Source organism: Canis aureus, chromosome 27 (genome assembly GCF_053574225.1).
Source record: "Canis aureus isolate CA01 chromosome 27, VMU_Caureus_v.1.0, whole genome shotgun sequence".
Taxonomy (NCBI): Eukaryota; Metazoa; Chordata; class Mammalia; order Carnivora; family Canidae; genus Canis; species Canis aureus.
Window position 1 is genome coordinate 9,549,900 of NC_135637.1, and position 25,224 is coordinate 9,575,123.

The 25,224-nt window shown below is 40.7% G+C and overlaps 1 protein-coding gene across 3 annotated transcripts; it reads right to left on the reverse strand.

The window, feature by feature from the left end:
• Nucleotides 1–25,210, reverse strand: GTF2H3 (general transcription factor IIH subunit 3). 3 transcript variants are annotated; one of them, XM_077875326.1, is made up of 13 exons: nt 25,090–25,210; nt 21,328–21,407; nt 14,197–14,303; nt 12,096–12,259; nt 9,747–9,809; nt 8,508–8,537; nt 8,334–8,362; nt 5,450–5,524; nt 4,388–4,441; nt 933–1,001; nt 401–536; nt 252–288; nt 1–166 (listed from the first exon to the last, which is right to left on the reverse strand). In XM_077875326.1, the coding sequence occupies exons 1-13, from the start codon at nt 25,100–25,102 to the stop codon at nt 97–99; spliced, it is 927 nt and encodes a 308-aa protein (XP_077731452.1). In that variant the 5' UTR covers nt 25,103–25,210; the 3' UTR covers nt 1–96. The 3 variants fall into 3 exon arrangements, with proteins under 3 accessions (XP_077731452.1, XP_077731454.1, XP_077731455.1); XM_077875328.1 differs by lacking the exon at nt 933–1,001; XM_077875329.1 differs by lacking the exons at nt 4,388–4,441; nt 5,450–5,524.
• Between the last annotated feature and the right edge of the window lie 14 nt (nt 25,211–25,224).

A 25,224-nucleotide genomic window follows, 5' to 3' on the forward strand; every position in this document is an offset into this window, starting at 1 on the left:
TTATTTCATATGCACTGTATTTTTTCAGGGCATCCAAACACAGATCCCACCACACAATTCCTAGTAATAGGCTCTAGGGGCGCAGGAATCTTATGATCACACGGACACTTTCAGTTTCTTTTTCTTGGCCTTGAGCACCGGAGGCAGAGAAATCTTAAAGGCTGTCCTGTAACAACACAGAAAGGAACACACCTTTCAGAGCCCTGAATCTCTCCCACACAAGCCAGCCACACCGCCTCAGGGATACTTACTCGCACGTTGTGCAGATGGGACTGAAGTTGCAGAATACTATAGATTTGAAAAACAAAACACACAGAATGATGAAAAGAAAAACCACACAGTTGACTTATTTTCTGCCACCTCCACCCCCAACACAGAAAACTCTGTACTTCCAACTTACTTGACAAGCACACAGAACAGACATAGCCAATTTCAATAAGATTTCGATGACAGAAGCAGGCAGCCCGGTAGTCCACATGAATTGGGGGTGGGAGGATTAGCTGAGATCTTTGATCTTGATCAGGAAGAAAAACCCACTGTAAATAAAGGGGGGGAGGCAAGGAAATTTTATTTAAACCATGGGGAAAAATAACTAGAAGTTAGGACACAGATATCATATTAGCCAATGAATACTAAGAAGAATAATAAATCAGGATTTTCCTTAAATGTTTATCAAGAAATGCTTTTTTATTCATTCAACAGTCACTGAGCACTTCGACATGCAGCCGCTATTCTGTGAAGTCTTATAATAGTCTGCACATTGCTGCTTTCAAAGACTATCCCAAGTGTGCCCTTCCATGTTCAAAATCCCTGGACCCCCCATTTCCCCCTCCTCCCACTTACTAGCATCAGTCATCGTGCTCCCCTATACTCCCCAGGAAATCGGGCTCACTCAGGCTCAAGGCGTTAGGGTACTGCGGATGTTTCCTTACCAGTAAATACTGCAGAAGGGAGGGCATCTGAGGCACCTTCAAATATAGTCCCCCCGTGATGTCACAGGCCTACAAGACATTCAGAGGGCTCTCTGCCAAACCAGCACGTGTTTAGCTTTCCTAGAGGGATAGAATTCTCACCAGCAAGCCTTCAGGTCTCCAAAGAAGAGGAGGATAGGACAGGGCCAACCAAAGGGCATGTTAACCCAGAGTGCGAGGACCAGAAACGTCCTACCTCTCAAGGTGTTCAACTATCTCCTTTTCCCCCCAGGTCACCACACTCCTTGACCATTTAAAGCCTTTAGTGTAGCACAGTACATGCCCCTTCTGTGTGTTTGCTACTGATGACATTTTTATTCTGGCCATGTTTACTCATTTCCATTATATTTTTTTAACAAAAGCTTTGAGGTAATTCTCAGGCCATAAAACTTACCCTTTGAAGTATGTGCTTCACTACTTTTTACTGTCTTCAGAGATGTGCAACTGTCTCCACTCTCTAGTTCCTCACCCGAAAAAGAAATCCCATACCTGGGGATCCCTGGGTGGCTCAGCGGTTTAGCGCCACCTTCAGCCCAGGGCCTGATCGTGGAGACCCAGGATCAAGTCCCTCGTCAGGCTCCCTGCATGGAGCCTGCTTCTCCCTCTGCCTGTGTCTCTGCCTCTCTCTCTCTCTCTCTCTCTCTCATGAATAAATTAAAAAAATAAAATCTTAAAAAAAATAAAAGAAATCCCATACCTATCAGCAGTTACTCCCAACCCCCGACCCCAAGGCTACCAGTGATCCACTTTCCATCTCTATGGATTTGCCTATTCTGGACATTTCATATAAAGCAACTTGTACAATTTTCCCTTAGCATCATGTTTTCAAGGTTCATCCACATCATGGCACAGATCAGTACTAAGACCAATAATATTCTACTGTATAGTTATACCACAATTTAACCTCATTCACCCCCTAATGGACAGTTGAGTGCAAATGGGGGAGAAGACAAGAGCCAATCAGTTAAGTAAATGCAGAAATAATGTCACAGGTTATGATCGCTTCCATGAAGAAAAATGAAGTTGGGTAAAGAGACAAGGAGTGACACTGGATGGTCAGGGAAGGCTTCTCTGAGGAGGTGACACAGAAGCAGAGACCCAAATGAGGGCAGCAGGTACGCCAGCAAATATTTAATGAAAAGCCTTAGAAACAGAGGGAAGAGCAAATGCAGAAACCTTCAGGCTGCAGCAGGCCTGTAGTTTTAAAGCAACAGCAAGGAGCCCAATGTGCCTGGAGTAAAGACTGAGATTCCACAGGGACAAAGAGATACCCAGAAATGATATTGTGCAGGGAGTAAGAACAGCCATGGTTGAACAGGTTTTAGTCTATGTGCGAGGGCATGCAATGGGAGGGTTGTAAGCAAGTGAGTGACAAGATCTGATTCGATTTTGAAAGCTTCATTCTATCATGTTAAGAACAAACTTTGGTGGGCAAGGTAAGTGTAGAAACAGAGACCAGTTAACAGATACTACGGTCTTCCATTTGAGTGGTAGCAATGAAGGAGGAAGTCATACAGTGGGAATCAGGGACTATTTCAAAGATCAAGTGAAGAGGATTTGCTAATGGGATGGAAAGGAGAGGAAGAGAAGAAACAAGGTAGAGTCAGTATTTTGGCTTGAGGGGCTGATGAATTGTGCTGCTACTTGCTGAGATGGGGAGGCCCCTGGAGGTAGTGTGGAGTTCTGTTTCAGGCATGTTAAGTGAGATGCCGCTGGATGTCCAAGAGGAAATGTGCATGAGCAGGAGATTATGCAAGTCTGGAATGCAGAGAGCCTGCATCTGGTCCAGACACAGAAACATGAGGGTCGGGAAAGCAGAGGAGGTATTTAAACTCACGGCACAGGCAAGATCTTCTAGGAGTTAGCAGACACTATATAGACTGAAACATAGTTAAAAAATCTATTCAACCTTTTCAATTTTTTAATTCTGAAATGTAACCATATGTGCAAGAGTACATATACATAACATGTACCTATGATTTTTTTAAGATTTTATTTATTTGAGTGACAGAAAGAGAGAAGCAGAGACAAAGGCAGAGGGAGAAGCAGGCTCCCTATGGGGAGCCTGATGCAGGACTCGATCCCAGGACCCTGGGATCATGGCCTAAGCCAAAGGCAGATGCTCAACCACTGAGCCACCCAGATGTCCCTGTAAATAGGGTTTAAATAAAACACACATCACGTACCTACCATCAAGCTTAAGAAACAGGACAATTTGGAACCTCTGATGCTGTTATACGTTCTAATCGTAATCTCCCCTTGCCACTCTCCATGTCCTCAGGAGTAACCTACACTCATCATTTTCGAGTTTCATACTTTTAACTGATCTTTTAGCAAATAATATTTCTTGTGGTTGAAAAAAACATTTATCAAAAGTTTGGCAATTTCTTGTCTTATTTGTTTCTTTATTCCCTTTATTTGGTTAAATTAAATTTCAGTTTCATACATTTGAATGCAAAGCAATATCTAATAGTGCTGTCCAACAGAAGCATAATGTGGGCAACATGCAAAACTTAAATTTTTCTAGCCAAAAAAAGCAGATATAATTAATTTTATTTTTTTTTTTAAGATTTTATTTATTTGAGTGGGAGAGAGAAAGAGAAAAAGGGCACAGAGAGGGAGAGTGAGGAGGAGAAGGAGATACCCTACTGAGCAGAAAGCCCTATTTGGGCTCAATTTCAGGACACTGAGATCATGACCTGAGCCAAAGGCAGACAGACACTCAACCAACTAAGCCATAGGCTCCCCAGATAAAATTAATTTTAATAACATTTTATTTAACTGGGCATATCCAAAGAATTATCATCTTAACATGTAATCAATATAAAAATCTTTATTTTACATTCTGTTCTTCATGCTAAGTCTTTGAAATTCAGTGTGTATTTTACACTTAACAGCACATCTCAATTCAAGAGCTCAACAGCCATATAACTATCATATAGGTCAGGACAGCACAGATCTGAGATGTGATCCAATCTTTATAAAATTCTCTGCTTAGCAATTCATTCTTCCATCCATACTTATACCAAGAGATCTGTCGTGCTGTTCACCTAATATTAGCAATGGTAATTTTAAGATGATAGGATTTGAAGGGATTTTTTTTACCCCTTTAAAAAATACTTTCTTGTGTTGCTTGAATTCATTTCAATATGTGAATCACTTTTACAGAATCAATCACTATATAAAATATAAATGAAATTTTTAAAGGAACCAGAGAGTTTTGCACCTGAAACTAATGACATTGTGTGTCAACTGTACTTCAATAAAGAAATAAGAACAAGAGAGATGTTAGTGCTCTGAGTGATAGCATCATACAGGCTAATCCCTAAACATGTATGAAGGCTGGTGAAAAGCATTTAGTAAAGAGAATACACCATGCACCCCTGACCAAAACCACACTTCCATTGAACACGTACCTGCTGGAGGAGTCCTGAATCCGAGTCTAAAACACAGGCATCAATCAAAATATTCTGAAATGAACATTCCGAAAACATTACAGGAAAAATAGAAATAATGAGTGTCTTACTCTGGGAACCTACTATGGGTTAGACTTTTTTTTTAGACTATTCTTATAATGGCTTATTTGATATGCAGATTAAACTCTACAAGGTAGATATTCAATCTGTATTTTACAGCTGAAGCCCCCAGGCCTTGGCCAGGCCATGGTCACAGAGCTGGGAACGAGACAGTGCTATCACTACATTATGCTGCCAGTCCAACAGAGAGAATATTAGGCATAATATGATATGGCAATATTCTGGGTTAAGAATGAAGTTTTTAAAAAGTTTTTTTTAACATATCAAAGAAAATGTATTAGTGAAAATTCATTTGAATTAGTGTAAATTCATTCAATTATTTATGAAGTAAAAATATCAAATCTTGATAGGAACTCCATAAAGCAAAGAGATAGAGAGAGGAATTGAGGCAAGGTATGCAACAAACTATATATAAACTAGGGATTCTCAGCTTGAGGTCCTAGGATGGGCTAAACAGGGTTACACAAATACCATGGAACTATATGCAAAACTGTGTTTCAGTGTACCTTTTTCTGGGGGACCCATAAGATTCATGGGGTCCAGGACCCAAAACAGAGAAATGACTCGTACAAAATATGAATCCCAGATTCCTCATCTACTGATAAGGCCATTTAGTCAAAATACCTCTGTATGTAGGTTATTATAAACATAAAATTCATTATGAAACAAATATTCTCTAAAAAGAATGCTTCCAAGGCAGGAGGGCAACCCAAAAAACAGACATTTAACTACAGAGAACACACTAAAGTCACCAGAGGGGAAGGGGTCAGGGGATGGGAGAAATGGGCGATGGGGAGTAATGAGCACAATTGTGATTAGCACTGGGTGATGTATGAAAGTGTTGAATCACGATATTGCACACCTAAAACTAATATGACACTGTATGTTAACTATGCTGGAATTTAAGACTGAAAAAAAAAAAAAAAGATGCTTCCAATTCACCTGCTTCTGTGCTGCAAAGATGACATTCATGAAATTCATATACTGCAGTGCACTGTCTTCCGCAGCCTTAATCACCTAAAAATCATATCCACATGAAAACCTCACAGACACATCCGACTTCTCATGCACATGTCATCACTGCAAACACAACCAATGCAGCCTTCCTAATCTGCCTGCCTAATTACCATTATTAAATAATACCTACAGCATAAAGATGACTGTAAGAACCTCCCCCAGATCCTACCCTCCAAGAGATAGTCCCTGTTAACAGTTCTAGACAGCACCTATGCGGGCACACACACATCCCAGGATGATTACCTAGTGCTCTGCAACCTGCTTTTTTTTTTAAAAAAAAGTTAACTCTGCATCCAACATGGGGCTTGAACTCACAACCTGGAGATCAAGAGTCACATGCTCTACCCACTGAGCCAGCCAGGCATCCCGGCAACCTGCTTTTTGGTTCCACAATATCTGGGGGCAGAAATCTTTTATCAATGAATTTGGATATACATCGTCCTTTGTGTTAACTTCATAGATTCCACTACTTAACCAATAATCTATAGAGGACACTGAAGCAGCTTCCAATCTCGTTTTAGACAATGCTCTGGTGAACACCCTCATATATGCTTTACACAACTCTCTGACTAGATCTTAAAATAATCCGGGAAATTGCTAAATATATGCACCTTTAAAAAATATATATATATATGAACCTTTAATCCTGATAGAGCTTGCCAAACTTTCCTCCAAAAAAATTGTATCCTCTCTTTGGCAATGCAAGAAAATAATCAATCCCCCACACTGCCGTCAACCCCGGGAACTGCCTATTTGTACTGAGCAAGAAACAAACAATGAAAAACCTGTTACTGGATGTTTCTATTTCTTTGCTTACTAGTAAGGCTGCATGTATTTTCAAATGGTAACTGGCCATTTGCATTTCTTCTTTTGCAGACTGCTTATGTTTTCTACCTAGTTCTTTAAAGTAAACCTTAACCTTTAAAATTTAGTTGATAAGGGAGGTGGTGCCTGGGTGGCTCAGTTATTAGTTAGGCATCTAACTTTTTTTTTTTTTAATTTATTTATTCATGAGAGACACAGAGAGAGAAGCAGAGACACAGGCAGAGGGAGAAGCTGGCTCCCTGCGGGGAGCCCAATGCTGGACTCAATCCCAAGACCCCAAAACCACACCCCAAGCCAAAAGCAGACGCTTAGCCACTGGGCCACCCAGGTGGCCCTTCCGACTCTTAATCTCAACTCAGGTTGTGATCTCTGGGTTATGAGTTCAAGCCTCAAGTTGGGCTCCACAGCCAGCATGGAGCCTGCTTAAAGAAATAAATAAGATAAAAAATAAAATTTAATTGAGTTTTTTCATTTTTTAAAAAAGACTTTATTTGACAGAGAGAATGAGAGAGAGCACAGGCAGGGAAAGCAGCACACAGAGGGAGAGGGAAAACCAGGACCTACAGGGAGCCTGATGTGGGGATCCATCCCAGGACCCAGGGATCATGACCTGAGCTGAAGGCAGCAGCTTAACCAACTGAGCCACCCAGGCCCCTTCTTTTTCATTCTATGATTATTACATTAATACTCTATCAGGTAACTATGCAGAAAATACTTCTAATAGTTTTTCATCTTTGTTTTGGGGGGTTTGATTTTCTTGAGGTCTTAAGCTTCACATCATGCTTAGCAAGGTCCTCCCTAACCTAAACAGCTATTTTCTTCCAGCACTTTTTAACTTGAATTTTTACAGTGATGTTTGACCTTTACTAGAATTAATTACGTGTGAGCAATGAGATCTAGCTTTGTTTTCCCCCAAATGCCCAACCAATTGGCCTAGCACCTTTAACTGAATAATTCATTTTCTTCCCACTAACTTAAGCACAAATCAAACTCCTCTGTGGGCCTGATTTTATTTCTGGAGTCTAGTCTTTCCCATTTACTCTGCACCTACTACTGCACCAGAACCACAGTTACTGTAGCTCTGTAATGTGTTTTAAAGCCTAACAGAGCAAGTTCCTGCTTATTATTCTCTTTCAGAAAGCACCCGGCTGGTAGGCCGGGTGGCTCAGCAGTTTAGCGCCGGCTTCAGTCCAGGTCGTGGTCCTGGAGACCCGGGATTGAGTCCCACCTCGGGCTCCCTGCATGGAGCCTGCTTCTCCCTCTGCCTGTGTCTCTGCCTCTCTCTATCTCTCATGAATAAATAAATGAAATTTTAAGAAAAGAAAAAGAAAGAAAGCACCTGGCTATTCTCATTGGTTTATTCTTCCAAATAAACTGTTGAATTTTTTTTTAAGGTTTTATTTTTAAGTAATCTCCTCACCCAACATGAGGCTCGAACTTATAATCCCTAGATTAAGAGTCGCACACTCTACCAACTGAGTCAGCCAAGTGCTCCTTACTGTTGAATTTCTTAAAGCCCCCAACTCTGCCAGGAAAAAAAAAAAAACCTTATTAATATTTTGAGATAGCAGAGGTGCCTAGGTGGCTAGGTTGGTTGAGCATTTGACTCTTGATTTTGGCTCAAGTCATGATCTCAGGGTCACGGATCAAGCCCCTGCATCGAGTTCTGCACATGGCAAGCAGTCTGCTATAGATTCCCTCTTCCTCTGCCCACCATCCCCACCACTTGCATGCACTCTCTCTAAATAAATAAAATCTTTAAAAAAATTCTGAGATTGCATTGAATTTAGCTTAACTTCGGAAAAACTGACATAAAATACAGCTCTCCATTCATTCAATTCTCCTATAGAGGACATTGCTTTTGTACATTGCTTATTAATTTATTCTGAATACTCATATTTATTATAAATGGGCCTTACTTCCATTATGCTTTCTAATTGACTATAGTTGGTATATAAACATACTACTGATTTTTTAATCTTACCAAAATCCTTGATTTCATTTCCTGATTATCTGTAAAGAGATAAAAACAGATTATAACTTAATTGAATCTTATTAAACATAAGGTTTTCTAACCAAATTTTTTAAATAGTCCATCAAAATTATAGCAGTAAAATGAGGATTCCAGATCTCACAAAAAAAACCACAGGCTTCTTACCTTTAACCTCTTTGTTCATTCTATGAATGTCTAATTATTTTAGCATTAAGGAATTTTAAATTATTATTTAATTTCATAAATATTTACAGTAAACAGAAAAGTAACCTCAAATTTTAAATACATCCACCATCCACCTAGCTGAAAAAAGAAATGTTCTATTTCCCATGATAAACACACAAGAGTGACTGGGGGTTTCCAATTACCAACTGAAATCAACTGAGCTTTGTAACCTGACTGAAACATGATCTGTGTCCCAGAAAATTAAAATTACCATGATTTATCCTTCTGTGTCTATCCACCACATCCTATATTTGAAAACTGGGACCACAAGTAAATCATTAAGCCAGATAACAAATGTGAAAACCACACACAGAGGACCAGGCATCCCCAACATCTAGGACACAGGAATCAATCAAATCTTTCCAAAACAAAGAAATTAAGTCACACAAGACTGGGAGAACACACAAACAGACAACATCAACATGCTCAGAACGGTGCTGTTCACTCTATGCTAAGTGCAAATAACCTGTGGGCCTGTGGAGAAACCACTCACTTATTATCCTTCAGGATCAGTCAATGGCTTTAAAACCAAATACATTGCTTTTAACATAAGGAAGGTGGAAGAAACTAACACACCTCCCCAATTTATCCAATAAGATACATCCTGAGGAATTTGTTGTGAGAAGGACATACTAGAAAAACTAGTTTTTTCTTTACATTTCAAGTTTTTACACCCTATCTTAAAAACATTCCATAGCAAGATAAACTATTTTTTGATTACCCACCACTTTAGAATACTCATGCCTTTCATTAATATGGATGCCCAAGGTTCTAAAAAATATCACAAGTTAAGATATGTTTAATATGGGATGCCTGGGTGGCTAAGTGGTTGAGCATCTGCCTTTGGCTCAGGGCGTGATCCCAGAGTCCCGGGATGAGTCCTGCATTGGGCTCCCGGAGCCTGCTTCTCCTCCTCCTGCCTGTGTCTCTGGCTCTATCTGTCTCTCATGTATAAATAAATAAAATCTTTAAAAAAAAAAAAAAGATATGTTTATTTATTTATTCATGAGAGACACAGAGAGAGAGCCAGAGACACAGGCAGAAAGAGAAGCACTCAATCCAGATTCCAGGATCACGCCCTGAGCAGAAGGCAAACGTTCAACCCGAGCCACCCAGGCATCCCAAAAGATATGTTTAATACAGAAGACACCTTCTGAATGACTAGGACACCAAGGATACAGCAAAGAGCTTTGGCAAGGGATCCTGCCAGCAGAGTTTCTGTATGTTGACCCTTTATGTCACCTGCAAATTAAAAAAAAAAAAAAAATTAAAGAGAATTTTTAGGTGCTTTCTTGAACTAAAATCATCTTCAAAGCATTCTTCTTCAAAATAAAATCAGTTGACATTTCCAAACCAGGTTTACAAACATAGATAGCAATCTGTTCTCAGTAAGGCCTAAATAAGCAATTTTCAACATTTTCTCAATTTAATATATCCTGTGGTTAGGGGATAAGGGGGTACAAAATTTCAGTTTGGAATATCTGGAAAGGGATAATGGTGACGTCTGTATACAGTGTGAATCTACTTAACACCATTACATTGTACACCTTAAAATGCTTGAATGGTAAATTTTATGTATATTTTTTTAAGATTTTATTTTTAAGTAATCTCTACACCCAATGTGAGGCTTGAACTCACAACCCTGAGATCAAGAGTCACGTGCTCTGCTGACTGAGTGAGACAGGCACCCCCTACGTTATGTATATTCTACTGCAATTAATAATATCCTGGTGTTATCTGGAAAGGTTCAGGTCTGCTAGTGATCTAAGTGGTATAAAAGGTCACGTCCACTCTGAGCTTCTCTTCCCTCCTTCCCACTACCTCCTCTGTCTCTCACTGGTGGAAAGGGGACCAGAGAAAGCCCCCTGGCTGTGGCCAGCAGGGACAAAGCTAGCAACTTGTCCGAAGCCTTGAGTGAAGAAAGTCAAGCAGCTTGAGACAGTGGAGAGCCCAGACTGACATGTGGTGTGAACAGGGCCTATAGTTGGTCCAGGAACACTGATACCTCCACCCATGGGTGAGGTCAGACCAGGAAACATCTGAACACCACAAGAAGATGGGACTTTACCCTGGAGGCCCATGGTTCTCAAAGTGTGATTCTGGAACCAGGTGTAGGAGCGTCACCTGGGAACTTGACAGAAACACTAATTCTTGGGACCACCTTAGACCACTAAATTAGAAACTGCAGGGTGGGACACAGTGTTTGGTTTTAGCAAGCCCTCCAGATGATTTTTACCAGCTTTATTGAGACAACTGACAGATCATAAAGTTCACTCCTTTTAAGTAAATAATTTAATGGTTTTTTTAGTAAATTTAGAGAGCTGTAAAGGATTACTACAACCCGGTTTTAGAACATTTCCTTTACCCCAAAAGATCACTTGGGCCCACTCCTCCCCTGCCCTGGGAAACCACTGTCTTGTCTCTACAGAGTTGCTTCTTGTCTCTACTACAAACCTACTTCTTGTCTCTACAGAGTTGCTTTTTCTTTCCAGGTGACTCTGACACAGGCTACAGTTTAAAAACCACAGCCTACAAGCAACAGGGAACCATAATGGCCTTTAAGCCACAAAACAGCAGCTCTGTATTTTAACTCTGAAAGACTTAAGGAAAGACCTGAATGGGTACAGACAGGAGTCAGTAGGCAGAAGCTGTTACAATGATCCAGAGTAGCAGCTCTCCACTTGGGCAACTGTGCCCTACAGGGAATATTTGGTTGTCACCATGAGAGATGTTATGACATCTAATGGGTCTAGGCATGGATGCTGCTAAGTATCCTCCAAAGCACAGGACAGTCCCTTATCTAGCCTAAAATGCCAATGGTGCTGGGGTTGAGTTAGATGGGATAATTAAGGGTCAGATTTTGGAGGTACTTCTAAGGTTAAACTAATAGGATACTGTAGCTGATTAGATGTTGAATGTGAACAGAAAGGAGTCAAAAATGAAAGCTCTGAATTTGAAAAAGCAGGTGAATGAGCATGTCAGAAACTGGGAGTGCCAATGGTAGTATAACTGGGAGGAGAGCTAAGGAAACCAGTCTGGGGCATGTTAGCCAGACTGTGGGACACCTAGGAGAGACATTTACGGAAAGAAAGGCTGGATTAGAGACAAAGATTGGGAAGTGTTCACATAGAAATGATAATTAAAGACAAGAGTGGGTGAAAACACACAGAGGAAGAAAAAAATAAGAAAATAATGTGCAGAATTTAAAAACCTATTTTTTTACAGAACAAGATGAAGGAAAAGTCCGAAATGGAAGAATGGTCCAAAAAAGAAGAAAAACAAGTCAAAAGGATATAGTCTTAGATGCCAAGAGTATGTTTCAAGAAGTAGAGGCTGGCAGACAGGGTGAAATGCTGGTGAGGACAGGCAAACAAGGCACAGGTACTGATGAAAATGATTTTACAAAAGAAAAGAGAGAACACAAGTAACTATTCCCAAGAACTCCAAATCTCTGGGCTTAAGGCCTCAAGGATCTCCACATTCAACTGCAATTGTAAAATAACAATAATGGGGACAGTAAGCCATTACTCTTGATCATGAGATCTTTAATCTCTTCGACAATAACTTCATTTGCTGCTGTGAATAGCTCATATTTCCCATCCTTGCTCCCTGAGGGGCTGAATTCAGAAGGGTTGCCAGGATCTCCAAAAAAGTCTCCAAGTTTGCCATTCTTTCCAGGATATAAGAATCGACTGAAAGAGTGGGAGAGAAAACAATGAATTATATCAGGATTCTGTCCTCACTCAACATCCAGACAAAATTCAGCAGAGAAACCATCACACCAATTCTGACTCACAAGATCCTACAATAAATTTCATTTTTTAAAAATGTATATAGGGGATCCCTGGGTGGCTCAGCAGTTTAGCGCCTGCCTTTGGCCCAGGGTGTGATCCTATAGTCCCCGGATCGAGTCCCATGTCGGGCTCCCTGCATGGAGCCTGCTTTTCCCTCTCTCTCTCTCTCTCTGGGTCTCTCATGAATGAATAAATAAAATCTTTAAAAACAAAGTACATAAAACAAGCAAATTGTCAAACATGAGTCTACCACCAGAGAATGTTTTAATGAACCCAGAAATGAGAGGAAATAAAGTGCTAGGTCCCAGTCTCTTGAAATGCTTCAGAGTGTTTCTCATTCTACTTTCTCAGATGCCAACTGGGAAGAGAGTCATACCAAATTCTAACTTATGACTAGCGTATTATTTAAGGTATATTTATCTACCCCAGTAATAAAAATATGCTCTAAGGGTTCCTGAAAAGATTCTCCCAGTGCTTCATGATTTTTATAAGAATCCCATAAAAACACATATTAGATTTTTCTAAAAATCTAACATTTTGCTTTGTATAGTTTTTCTTTTGATATCTTAACCAAATCAGTGTCATCTTTTTCATTCAACTCCGAGAAAAATGCATGGTGATCATGGGAGCAGGAGCATTTCCTTGGTGGCCTATGGGCTCTTTCAACACACCAAAGAGAGCAGCCCTAAGAAATGAGAAATTTGAAAACTATCCACTGACCTCATATGAAATACATTGGTAAACAAGGGCCATGTCTACCATGATATAATATTTAATCAAGACATAGGAGAGCTGTGTTGTAAGTGGGGAATAGGATTCCACGGCCAGCGTACACATGAAAAGTAAATATGGTAAAAATTAATCGTGAAAGTATGTATCATATACATGGTCACATTTGCAGAGTAGCTGCACACCTATGTACCCACCCTGAAGAGACTCAAACACAGCCAGTGTTTACACATGTGTTAGAAAAGGTCCGTTTCGAGCAGCCCCGGTGGCGCAGCGGTTTAGCACCGCCTGAAGCCCGGGGTGTGATCCTGGAGATCCCGGATCGAGTCCCACGTCAGGCTCCCTGCATGGAGCCTGCTTCTCCCTCTGCCTGTGTCTCTGCCTCTCTCTCGCTCTCTCTGAATAAATAAATAAATAAATCTTTTTTTTTTTTTTAAAGGTCCATTTCTTCAGTTCAGCACCAGATGTAGTAGTTGGCTTGGGTTAAAACCCAATTAACAAGAAAAACCCTTATCAGTAACCACCAGAATCACGCTCAGAGCAGAGAACCACTATCCCTTGTATGCAGGGCTCAAGGCTGGCTGAGAGAAGGTGGAATCACACCTCCCATTTCACCTGCCCCCTAGGGCAGACCCACACAAAGAACAGTGATAAGAGCTGCCTGCCTCCCTTGGTATTTCTCCCTGTTTTTTGCCTGGAGGGTGGGTGTGGTTAAAGCCAAGTAAGTTAAATGTGCACATGATGCAAATTTAGTAGGTTATCAGCCAATCCTATCAAAACGTACATGTACTGATTCTTGATGCTATTGGTCTTGTTCAATGCTACAAAAGATTTTTTTGCAACACAGAATAGGGATAGTACGTGCCAAATGGTATACAAACCTCACAAATGTTAAGCACTGAATAGGTAATCACTATGGTCATACCTTTTTTTTAAGATTTATTTATTTGAGAGAGAGAGAAAAAGAGAGTGCCCGAGAGAGTAATAAGCAGGAGGGAGGGTAGGGGCACAGGAAGAGGGAGAAGCAGGCTTCTCACTGAGCAGAGAGCCCGACATGGGGCTTGATCCCAGGACCAACTGAGCCCCCCAGACACCCCAGGTCATACCTTTCTTGAATGTGACTTGCTATCACAGCAAGTTTGTTGGAACGATTCATGAATAAATGAGAATTTCCCAGCACCATCACAGCATCTATGCATTTTGATAAAGTAAACTGTTGAAAAACAGAAAACATTAGAAAAGGTAAGGTAGCTATCCAAGTAACTAGGTCAGGTCTTGAAATGATAAAGATTTCATTTAAATTTTAGACCATTATTCACTGCTAAAATTTTGCTCAGGAGCTCCCTCCTCCAAAGCCATAAGCAAAAACATTTGAAAATTAGTTTTCTAGTTTTACTTATATGAAATGATTTCTATGGTGAGTGCATTATTCCATGAATGTTCTCTGCAAACATTTAAGGAAAGCAAACACGTCACATATTCTGCGATAAAATTACTAGCAAACTATTACTATGCACAGAGTAGATAACAAATACCTACTGATTACATTAGTGGTTTGTAAAAGTTTTCCTCCTTTTTTTTTTAAGATTTTATTTATTCATGAAAGAGAGAGGCAGAGACATAGGCAGAGGAAGAAGCAGGCTCCCCACTAAACAGGGAGCCGTATGCGGGACTCAATCTCACGATGCCAGGATCACACCCTGAGCTGAAGGCAGATAACCACTGAGGAACCCAGCTATCCCTGTAAAAGTTTTCAATTCATTCTCTCACTAAGTATGCTAAGTTCCTGTAATGTGTCAGGCAAAGATCCCTCCATTCGTGGAGCTTACATTCTGACAAATGCTAGTATTACTAAAAAATGGAGGTGGATATTTTTATAATCCTGGAATAAAGCACGTTCCTTTTTTTTTTTAAGATTCTTTTAATTTATTTATTCATGAGAGACACACAGAGAGAGAGGCAGAGACATAGACAGAGGGACAAAAAAAAACAAAAACAAAGGGAGAAGCAGGCTCCATGCATGGAGCCTGATCTGAGACTTGATCCCTGGACTCTGGGATCACGCCCTGAGCCAAAGGCAGATGTTCAACCACTGAGCCACCCAGGTGTCTCAAAGCACATTTCTCTTTAAGAAAAGAATACTCTCAGCAGCAAATAAAACACTGATAAATTCCACTTTATTAAAAAAAAAAGTAAAACCTTTCAAAAATTTTATATGGCAAAAAAAAAAGACTATAAACAAAAGTAAAAGGCAAATTACAAACTGGGAAAACATAACTGCAACATATGACAGGCAAAAGGTTAACTTTTCTTTTTTTTTTTAAGATTGATTGATTGATTGATTGATTGATTTATGATAGACATAGAGAGAGAGAGAGAGAGAGAGGCAGAGACACAGGCAGAGGGAGAAGCAGGCTCCATGCCGGGAACCTGACGTGGGACTCGATCCCAGGACTCCAGGATCGCACCCCAGGCCAAAGGCAGGCACCAAACCACTGAGCCACCCAGGGATCCCCCAAGGTTAACTTTCTAATATAAAGAGTGTCCACAAATCAGTTAACAAAACAAAACAAAAAACCTAAAGAGGAAAATGGGCAATGCCCCAAGTAAAAAATACAAAGGACTATCAAAAACACAAAAAAGTAAACTGAGGTAACTTTTATGGTACATGATATTGGCAAAAGATAAAATAAGGAAAGAGAGCATCTCGTATGGATTCAAAAAAAAAAAAAAAAAAGGAATTCTCATATATTACTGATTAGAGTTAAAAAGAAAAACAGTGTTTGGGGATCCCTGGGTGGCTCAGCCGTTCAGCACCTGCCTTTGGCCAGGGGCATGGTCCTGGAGTCCCAGGATCTAGTCCCGCATTGGGCTCCCAGCATGGAGCCTGTTTCTCCCTCTGCCGGTGTCTTTGCCTCTCTCTCTCTCTAGGTCTTTCATGAATAAATAAATAAAATCTTTAAAAAGCAAAGGAGTGTTTTTGGAGAGTAGGTAATTTGCAGTGATGCTGCTGTTCTATCTGTAAAGTGGAATACTATTCAGCAATAAAAGGTATGAATTACTGTAACAAGACGGAGAAATCTGAAAATAATTATGCTGAGTAAAGAAATCAGACTAAAAGAAATCCCACTATGTACTGTTTGATTCCATTTATATAAAAACCTAGAAAATGCAAATTACAATGACAAAACAGATCAGTAGTTGCCTGGGGGTGGGGACAAGAAGAGAGAAATGGGTAGGATAAATTACAAAGGAACATAAAGAAACTTCTGGGAGTGACAGATTTATACGTTCATTATTTTGATTGTGGTGATTATTTCACAAATGTATACATATATGAAAACACATCAAACCAAACATTTCAAGTATATGCTATGCCCTGCATGCCAATTATATCTCAATAAAGTTAATTTTAACTTGGATTTTTCTTTTTTGTTTTTGTTGTTGTTTTAAGTAGGCTCTATACCTGATGTGGAGCTTTCACTCACAACCCTGAGTTCAAGAGTTGCATGCTCCACCAACTAAGCCAGTGAGGAGCCCCTTAATAAAGCTGATTTTTAAAAAGACGCCACTAAGAAAATGAAAAGACAAGCCCCAAAGTCAGAGACCAGGAGAAAATATTTGTAAATCATATATTTGAAAAAAGACCTGTATCCAGGATACACAGAGTTCTTGTAACTCAGTAATTAGACAACTAATGACCAAATTTAAAAGTTGGGCATAAAAACCGAATGTGCATTTCAACTAAGAAAATATAAGGGACACCTTATAAACATATGTTATATACATAAGAGATATATACTACATCCATAGTCATTAAAGAAATGCAAATTAAAACCACAGTGAGATAGCACTACCTACTTACTAGAACAATTATAAAAAAGACAGGTGTTGGCAAGGCTGTGGAGACACTGAACCTCTCACACACTGCTCAATGGAATGGAAAATGGTGTACCCACTTTTTAGGCTGGCAGCATCTTAAAGTTAAATTTACACCCACCACATGACTCAGCAATTCAACTCACAGGCATCTACTCAAGAGAAAGGCAAACATATGTCCACACAAAGACTTGTTTGAGAATGATCAGCATTATTCATAATAGTCAAAAGGCGGCAACAATCCAAATGATCATGAATAGATGAACAAGAAGTATATCCACACAATAAAATACTACTCAGTAATCAAGAGGAACCACCAATACATTTTACAACACGGATGAACCTCAAAAATACTACAGTTAAGTGGAATCAAATGAAACCAAATAACACCTCTAACCAAAACTCACCCAATATGAAAATATCAAATAGTTTAATAACTAATAATAAAAACGTTTAATTTATAGTTTAAAACTTCCCCAAAAAGAAAACTCCAGGCCCAGATGATTTCACTAAAGAACTGAACCAAACATTTAAAGAATGGACATCCAAATCTAAATAATCTGTTCCAGAAAACTGAACACTTCCCAATTCATTTTATGAAGCCAGTATCATTTTTATGTCAAAACCCGCCAAACACAGTTCAAAAAAGAAAAACTATAGGCCAGTACTTCTCCTGAACATAAAAAAAAAAATCCTGAACAATCTTAACAAATTGAAACCAAGTGAGATTTATCCAAGGCTGACTCAATATTTGAAAAGCAATCAACATAACCCACCATTTTGAAGCTAAAGAAGGAAAAACATTAACTGATGCAGAAACAGCAAGTGATAAAATTTAACAGCCATTCATGATTTAAAAAATATATATATATCTAAACAGGGTGCCTGGGTGGCTCAGTCAGTTGAGCATCCAGCTCTTTATCTCAGCTCAGGTCTTGAACTCAGGGTCATGAGTTTAAACTCCACATTGGGCTCCACACTGGGCATGAAGCCTACATTATTTTTTTTTTTAAGATTTTATTTATTTATTCATGAGAGAGACAGAGAGAGAGAGAGGCGGAGATGCAGGCAGAGGGAGAAGCAGGCTCCCTGTGGAGAGCCCAAAGGGGGACTCGATCCCAGGACCCCAGGATCGTGACCTGAGCCCAAGGTAGATACTCAACCACTGAGCCACCCAGGTGCCCCTGAAGCCTACTTTAAAAAAAAAAAAAAAAGTCTCTAAGCAAACTACTCTAAGCAAACTAGAACGTATAAAACGCTGATGAAAAAATCAAGATCTAAGGGGATCCCTGGGTGGCTCAGCGGTTTCACGCCTGCCTTTGGCCCAGGGCGCGATCCTGGAGTCCCGGGATCGAGTCCCGCATCGGGCTCGCAGCATGGAGCCTGCTTCTCCCTCTGCCTGTGTCTCTCTCTGCCTCTCTCTCTCTCTCTCTCTATCATAAATAAATAAATCTTTTAAAAAAAATCAAGATCTAAAAAATAGAGATATGTACTATATTTGTAAATTGGAAGATTTAACATAGTAGAGCTATGCAGAGTATAACCTCAAACTGATGAACAGGTTTAACATAATTCCTATCAAGATTCCAGGAAGATCTTTTGTAGACATAAACAGGCTCATTCTAAAATTTATATGGAAAGGCAAAAGAACTAGAATACTTAAAAAACAATTTTGAAAAAGAATAAAGTGGGAGAGATCAGCCTGCTGGAACCCAAGACTTACTATCTAGCTATCAAAAACGAGATTCTGTGGTATTGGTGGAGGGAGAGACACAGAAATAGATCAATGCGTTAGGAAGAGCACCCAAAAATAAACCCACACATGTATATCCAAGTGATTTTTTTAAAAGATTTTTTTATTTATTTACTAGAGAGAGAGAGAGAGAGAGAAACAGGCAGAGGGAGAAGCAGGCTCCATGCAGGGAGCCCAACGCGGGTCTGGATCCCGGTCTCCAGGATCACGCCCTGGGTGGAAGGCGGCGCTAAACCACTAAGCCACCGGGGCTGCCCTACCCAAGTGATTTTTGACAAGGATATGAAAACCATTCAGTGGAGAAAGAGTAAACTTTTCAAAAATGGTGCTGGGGCAACTGGATTATCCATAGGCAAAATAATGAACCTCAATCTATATTTCACAGATTTTAAGAAATGGGGGCACCGGGGTAGTGCAGTCGGTTGAGCAACTGACACTTGGTTTCAGCTGGGGTCGTGAGATCAAGCACCATTTTTGGGTCCCACACTCAGCATGGAATCTGCTTAAGGCTCTCTCTCTCTCCATCTTTCTCTGCCCCTACCCCAGCATGTGTGTGTGCTTTCTCTCTTTCTAAATAAATAAATAAATAAATAAATAAATAAATAAATAAATAAAATCTTTTTTAAAAAATTAACTCAAAACATATTGTGGAGTTTATTTAAGATTTTATTTTTAAGTAACCTCTACACCCATCAGGGGCTCAAACTCACAACCCTGAGATCAAGAGTTGCACACTCTACTAAGCCAGCCAGGGATCCCTGGATTGTGGATTTAAATATAAAACTTTTCACAGAAGACAATGGCAAAAATCTTTACGACCTAGAGCAAGGTTGAGAATTCTTACAGCACCAAAAGCACAAGCTATATTTTTTAAATATCAAGAGACTACACTTGATCAAAATTAAAGACTTTCTGCTCTGTGAAAGATCACCAGAAGAGGATGAAAAGACAAGCTAAAGATTAGGAGAGGGATCCCTGGGTGGCACAGCGGTTTGGCGCCTGCCTTTGGCCCGGGGCGCGATCCTGGAGACCCGGGATCGAATCCCACATCGGGCTCCCGGTGCATGGAGCCTGCTTCTCCCTCTGCCTGTGTCTCTGCCTCTCTCTCTCTGTGTGTGACTATCATAAATTAAAAAAAAAAAAAAGATGAGGAGAAAATACTTGCAAGCAAGATTATCTGACAAATGGCTTATATTTTGAATACATAAAGAAATCTCAAAACTCAATGGCTAAACATGACCCAACAATCCAACTAGAAAATGGACACGTGACATGAAAAGAGATCTCAGGAGGCTTATCTATATGGTGAACAAGCTTAGAAGAAGCTGTGTGATGTCACCAGCTATTGATGAAATGCAATCAAGACCAAAATAATGGATTGTTACATACCTATTAAAACAGCTAGTATAAAAAAGTGCCAACATCAAATGCTGGGGTGGGGAGAAACTCCCTCTCTCACACTTTGCTAGTGGGAATATAAATCCATTCTAGAAAAGAGTGTAGCAGTTTCTTATAAAACCAAACACACATTTACACGATTACACCGTATGTTGTAGCAGTTGCAATCCTGGACGTTTATCCCACAGAAATGAAAACTTCTATCCACACAAAAACGTCTACACAAATTCTCAGAGTGGCTTTTTATGTAATAGTCAACAACTGAAAACACAGCCCAAATGTAAAGCTTTAGTAAGTGACAGAACAAACTGGTACCTCGTACTGTGGAATACCACCCAGCAATAGAAAGGGCAAACATGGATGCAGGGAATAACCCAATCTGTGGAGTGAAAAAAGCCAACCTCAAAAAACCTATATGATAGATTTCCATACCAGAACTAAAGCCCTGGAGAACAGAGTAGTAGATCAGTGTCTACCCCACTTAGGGACCAGGGACTGACTACAAAGGTGTAGCAACTATAAAGGGAGCACTAGACAGCTCCTGCTTGTGATGGGACAGTTCTCCATCTTGACTGTGGTGGTGGTGACACACATCTGTACACAAGATAAGACAGCACAGCACCACATGTACACCCAAATGCATGCAAAGTTCTGTGATCTGAATAAGGTCTTAAGGGTGTACTGATGTCAATTTCCTGGTTTTGCTATTATAATCTAGGTACATGAGATGTTACCACTAGGAGAAGCTGGAACAAGGCTACGGAACCCCTCTGTTACCTTTTTTTTTTTTTACAATTTCCTGGGAGTCTATAATTATTTCAAAATAAAACATTTCAAAATAGACTTTTTTTTTTAAAGGATCACATATTGTGTAGCATGTATTAAATGTCCAGAAAAGGCAATATAGAGGCAGAAAACATCAGTGACAGCCTGCAACTAGAGGGTAGAAGCAGTGACACTGAACAGGCAGGAAGGAACTTTCTGAGGTGATAGAAATGCTCTAAAATGAAATTGCAGCAATGGTTACACGATCTTTTTGTGATTTTTACTAAAAAAACAATGAACTGTACATTACAATGGATGAATTTTATGGTATATAAAATATAACTTAATAAAGCTGATTTTCTTTAATGAAGCTGATTTTTTAAAAAGCAATATTAACATAGTTATACCAGAATTATCCAAAGGCCTCCTCAAGTAATCTTACCTGAGACTCCTTTAAGGCTTGCTTTCCCCACCAAATTGGGTTGGTATCAACGACGATAACTAAAAGATTCAATTCATCTTCTGAAAATATTAACAAAAAATAAAAACATTAACCTCATGAAACCATAGGCAAACCAACATCCCAATTTGTAAATTATAACCACAGCAAGAACCACCACATGCCTTTAGATGTTTACCATCCTATAATCCTGAAATTAACCAAAGGCCAAGTGCTTTTTTTTTTTTTTTTAATTTTTATTTATTTATGATAGTCACACAGAGAGAAAGAGAGAGAGGCAGAGACATAGGCAGAGGGAGAAGCAGGCTCCATGCACCGGGAGCCCGATGTGGGATTCGATCCCGAATCTCCAGGATCAAGCCCTGGGCCAAAGGCAGGCGCCAAACCGCTGCGCCACCCAGGGATCCCGGCCAAGTGCTTTTAATGACTGAAAGCTCTCTGGGCCCTCAGCAGGCTCTTGCTTGCTTTCTGTACCACCACATCTTTCGTGCACTAGAATGTAAGCTCCGGGGCGGGGGGGCGGGGAGGATCTTGTCTGTCTTATCATTGCTTATCTTCTGCTCCTGGTACAACCACCCAGCATGAGGTAGATGCTCAATAAATACCTATTAAATGCACCCAAATATTCACATTTTAAATGCAGTCAAGGACAGAATGCACGGACTAGCCAGTTAATATTCAACAGCAGAATTTTAGGGACACAAGGAGGCTGAAGGGAGACACAGGAATAAGTCTAGCCTCAAGCCCATCAAACCACCTTGCAGCAAGGCCAATGGTGATCAGGAACCACTTTTTAAAAGGTGAAAACCAAAGAGAGAAAAGCAATTGCTATGTAAAGATTTTACTGTGAAAAGGAATAGACTACTCTCCAAAGTTAGACACAACTGTACAGGCTAACAACACATTAATTCATTCAACAAACATTTACGCTAAATACCAGTGTTAGAAGCTGGGGATACTGGGTTCAAGCCCTCAAGGAGTCTAAATTCTAACTGAGGTGACAGATATACGAACCTATAAGCACAGCTGTTAAGAAAAACCCAGAATGCTCCTTTAATAGCAAAAAGCAATAATGTATTTCCTGCCCCACACCTTCCTTCCTGCAGTCCCACCTCCTACATCAGATAATCCCCACTCCATCGTAGATTTGTTCTCAAATCCAAATCCTATGTCCTCTACAAAGCACCAAACCAATGCTACTTTTTTCTTCCAAAAATCCTCCCCAGGACTTCCAACAGGTCCTGGCTCCCCAACCTGAGAATAGCTGTCTGCATCAGCATATGTAATCCTATAATCCCATTTCATGCTGACAACAAACTACTGATGGAAATACTACTGTCATCTTCCATCAATTATGACAGGGACTCTCTCTTTATCAGTTGCTGAAATCAGGATGGTGTCTTATAATTAAGACTAGCAGCATGTCTCTTAGTGGCACACTAAACAAAAACAGATCTCATAATTGATACTGTCTTAGATAACTTAGATGACACAAATATGGCATTCTTATTTTCAAATGAAAGTAACTTGCTCTAAGTCACATGGCTTGCTAGCAAGCGGCAAAACTCCCTGCTATGGAGACAGATCTACTTGACTATAAAGACTGGCTTTTCTTTTTTTTTTTTTTTTTTTCAAGATTTATAATTTTTATTTATTTATGATAGTCACAGAAAGAGAGAGAGAGAGAGAGGCAGAGACACAGGCAGAGGGAGAAGCAGGCTCCATGCACCGGGAGCCCGACGTGGGATTCGATCCTGGGTCTCCAGGATCGCGCCCTGGGCCAAAGGAGGCGCCAAACCGCTGCGCCACCCAGGGATCCCTGGCTTTTCAATAACCCATTGTCCACTTCTGATCCTCTTAGTATGAATCATCTCATTTTACAGTTAGTTGTCTTTCTGATCTCTCTTGCCAGCTCTGCTAAAACTAGTCCACTAGACTGTGGCCTCATTACAGAAAGAGGATTTTTGTGAATCCTGGGATGAAATAACAAGTGCAAATCACACACACACACACACAAAAAGTGCAAATCACACACACAAAAATGCCTAACACAGAAGCAGCATTTAATAACTGTCTTTCACTCCTCTACCCACAAGCCCACAATCCTTTGGCCTTATTCTCCATGAGCTCCACCCCACAACTCTAGGGTCAGCCAGCCCTTGCTACTGCCCAGAAGCCTGAGAAAAAAATAAAGTATTGCCTAATAGGGGAGATGAGTACCCACACACACGGACTGCCTGGTCAACTTCCTTCTTTGAGTCTCTACACCATCATTTGTAGACAAGGCCCATGCCAGGCCTGCCTCTCTCACAGGACTGTGGTATGTATTGAAAAAGAAGTGATCTCCCTATTTCCACTCTTGCTCCCTTATCCACACCGCAGCCAAAGTGATCTTTTAAAATTATGCAATTCTGGGGATCCCTGGGTGGCTCAGCAGTTTGGCGCCTGCCTTTGGCCCAAGGCATGATCCTGGAGTCCTGGGATCGAATCCCACATCGGGCTCCCGGCATGGAGCCTGCTCCTCCCTCCTCCCTCTCTCTCTCTCTCTCTCTCTATGTCTATCATAAGTAAAAAAATAAATAAATCTTTAAAAAAATAAAATAAAAAAATAAAATTATGCAATTCTTTAAAATTAATTAATTAATTAATTAAATTATGCAATTCTTTGCTTAAGACCCTACAATGGTTTCATACTACACTTAAAGTTCAACCTCTTTTTTCACCACCCACAAGGGCCATGCATCTGCCTAGCTTCTGACCTCATTCCTTTAGCTCACTTCACTCCCACCACCCTGGTCTCTTTTTTCTTTAAGACATCAAGCTAGGGGCACCTGGCTGGCTCAATTGGTGAAGCATCTGCCTTCAGCTCAGGTCATGATCTCAGGGTCCTAACATTCAGCCCCATATTGGGCTCCCTGCTCAGTGGGGAGCCTGTTTCTCCCTCTCCCTCTGTCCCTCTCCCTGCTCATATTCATCCTCGCTCTTGCTCAACATCTAATAAAGAAAATTTTTTTAAAAATCAGGCTCAAGATGCCTGGGTGGCTCAGTTGGTTAAGCTCTGCCTTCAGCTCAAGTCATGATCTCAGGGTTCTGGGATCCAGCGGCGCATGTGTCTCCCTGCTCCGCAGGGAGTCTGCTTCTCCCTCTCCCTCACCCCCCCTCCCCGCTCACGGGGGCGCGCACTCTCTCTCAAATAAATGAAATCTTAAAAAAAAAAAAAAAAAAAGACAGCAGGCTCTATAGCTGGTACTTTAATGTATGAATGAAAGTCTCTCCATCTTCTTCTACCCTCAAGTTCGCCATTTCTTAGTGTAATGTAACGACTCAACTCGCCACAGCGCCTTTGCACACTCACTGGAGACTCACTCTCAGTACCTGGACTCTTATCTAAACGTAGCTCCTCCTTGGTCATCCCCTAATGACAGTACTGCAGCATCCCAGTATATTGTCTTCACAGCTCTTGTCACCCTTCGAAAGTATTCTTATTTACTTAACTACTGTCTGCCTCGCCCACTGGACTGCAGCCTCCACGAAGGCCCTGACTGCCATGGTCTCTGCTGTATTCCCCAGCGCATACAACAACGCTGGCACACCGGAGACCATTCAAAACTATTTATTGAATAAAATAACACATCTGCTACAACTCTAAAGACCAGACAGGTTGCCCCAGCCCCCCAAATAATGCTCCAGCTCGGTGGTCCTGCCCAGTCCCGGGGTGGGGGTCCCTCCCCGCACACCCCTCACCGTCCGACACCATGGCGGCCAGGATCCCCCAACGCAGAGGCAGCGAGCCGTCAAAAGCTCCTCCCGGATCCTGCACACCCCGACTTCCGGCGCAGCCGAGTGACGCAAGAGCGGCTTGACGCGAGCCGCGCGCCG

What these genes read in the sequence shown, in the direction of transcription:
- GTF2H3 (XM_077875326.1), bottom strand. An exon ending in AATGAACAAAGAGGTTAAAG is followed by an intron (nt 8,363 to 8,507) that starts GTAAGAAGCCTG and finishes ATCTCTTTACAG; the next exon opens with ATAATCAGGAAATGAAATCA. An exon ending in CCCATCTGCACAACGTGCGA is followed by an intron (nt 167 to 251) that starts GTAAGTATCCCT and finishes GTGTTGTTACAG; the next exon opens with GACAGCCTTTAAGATTTCTC.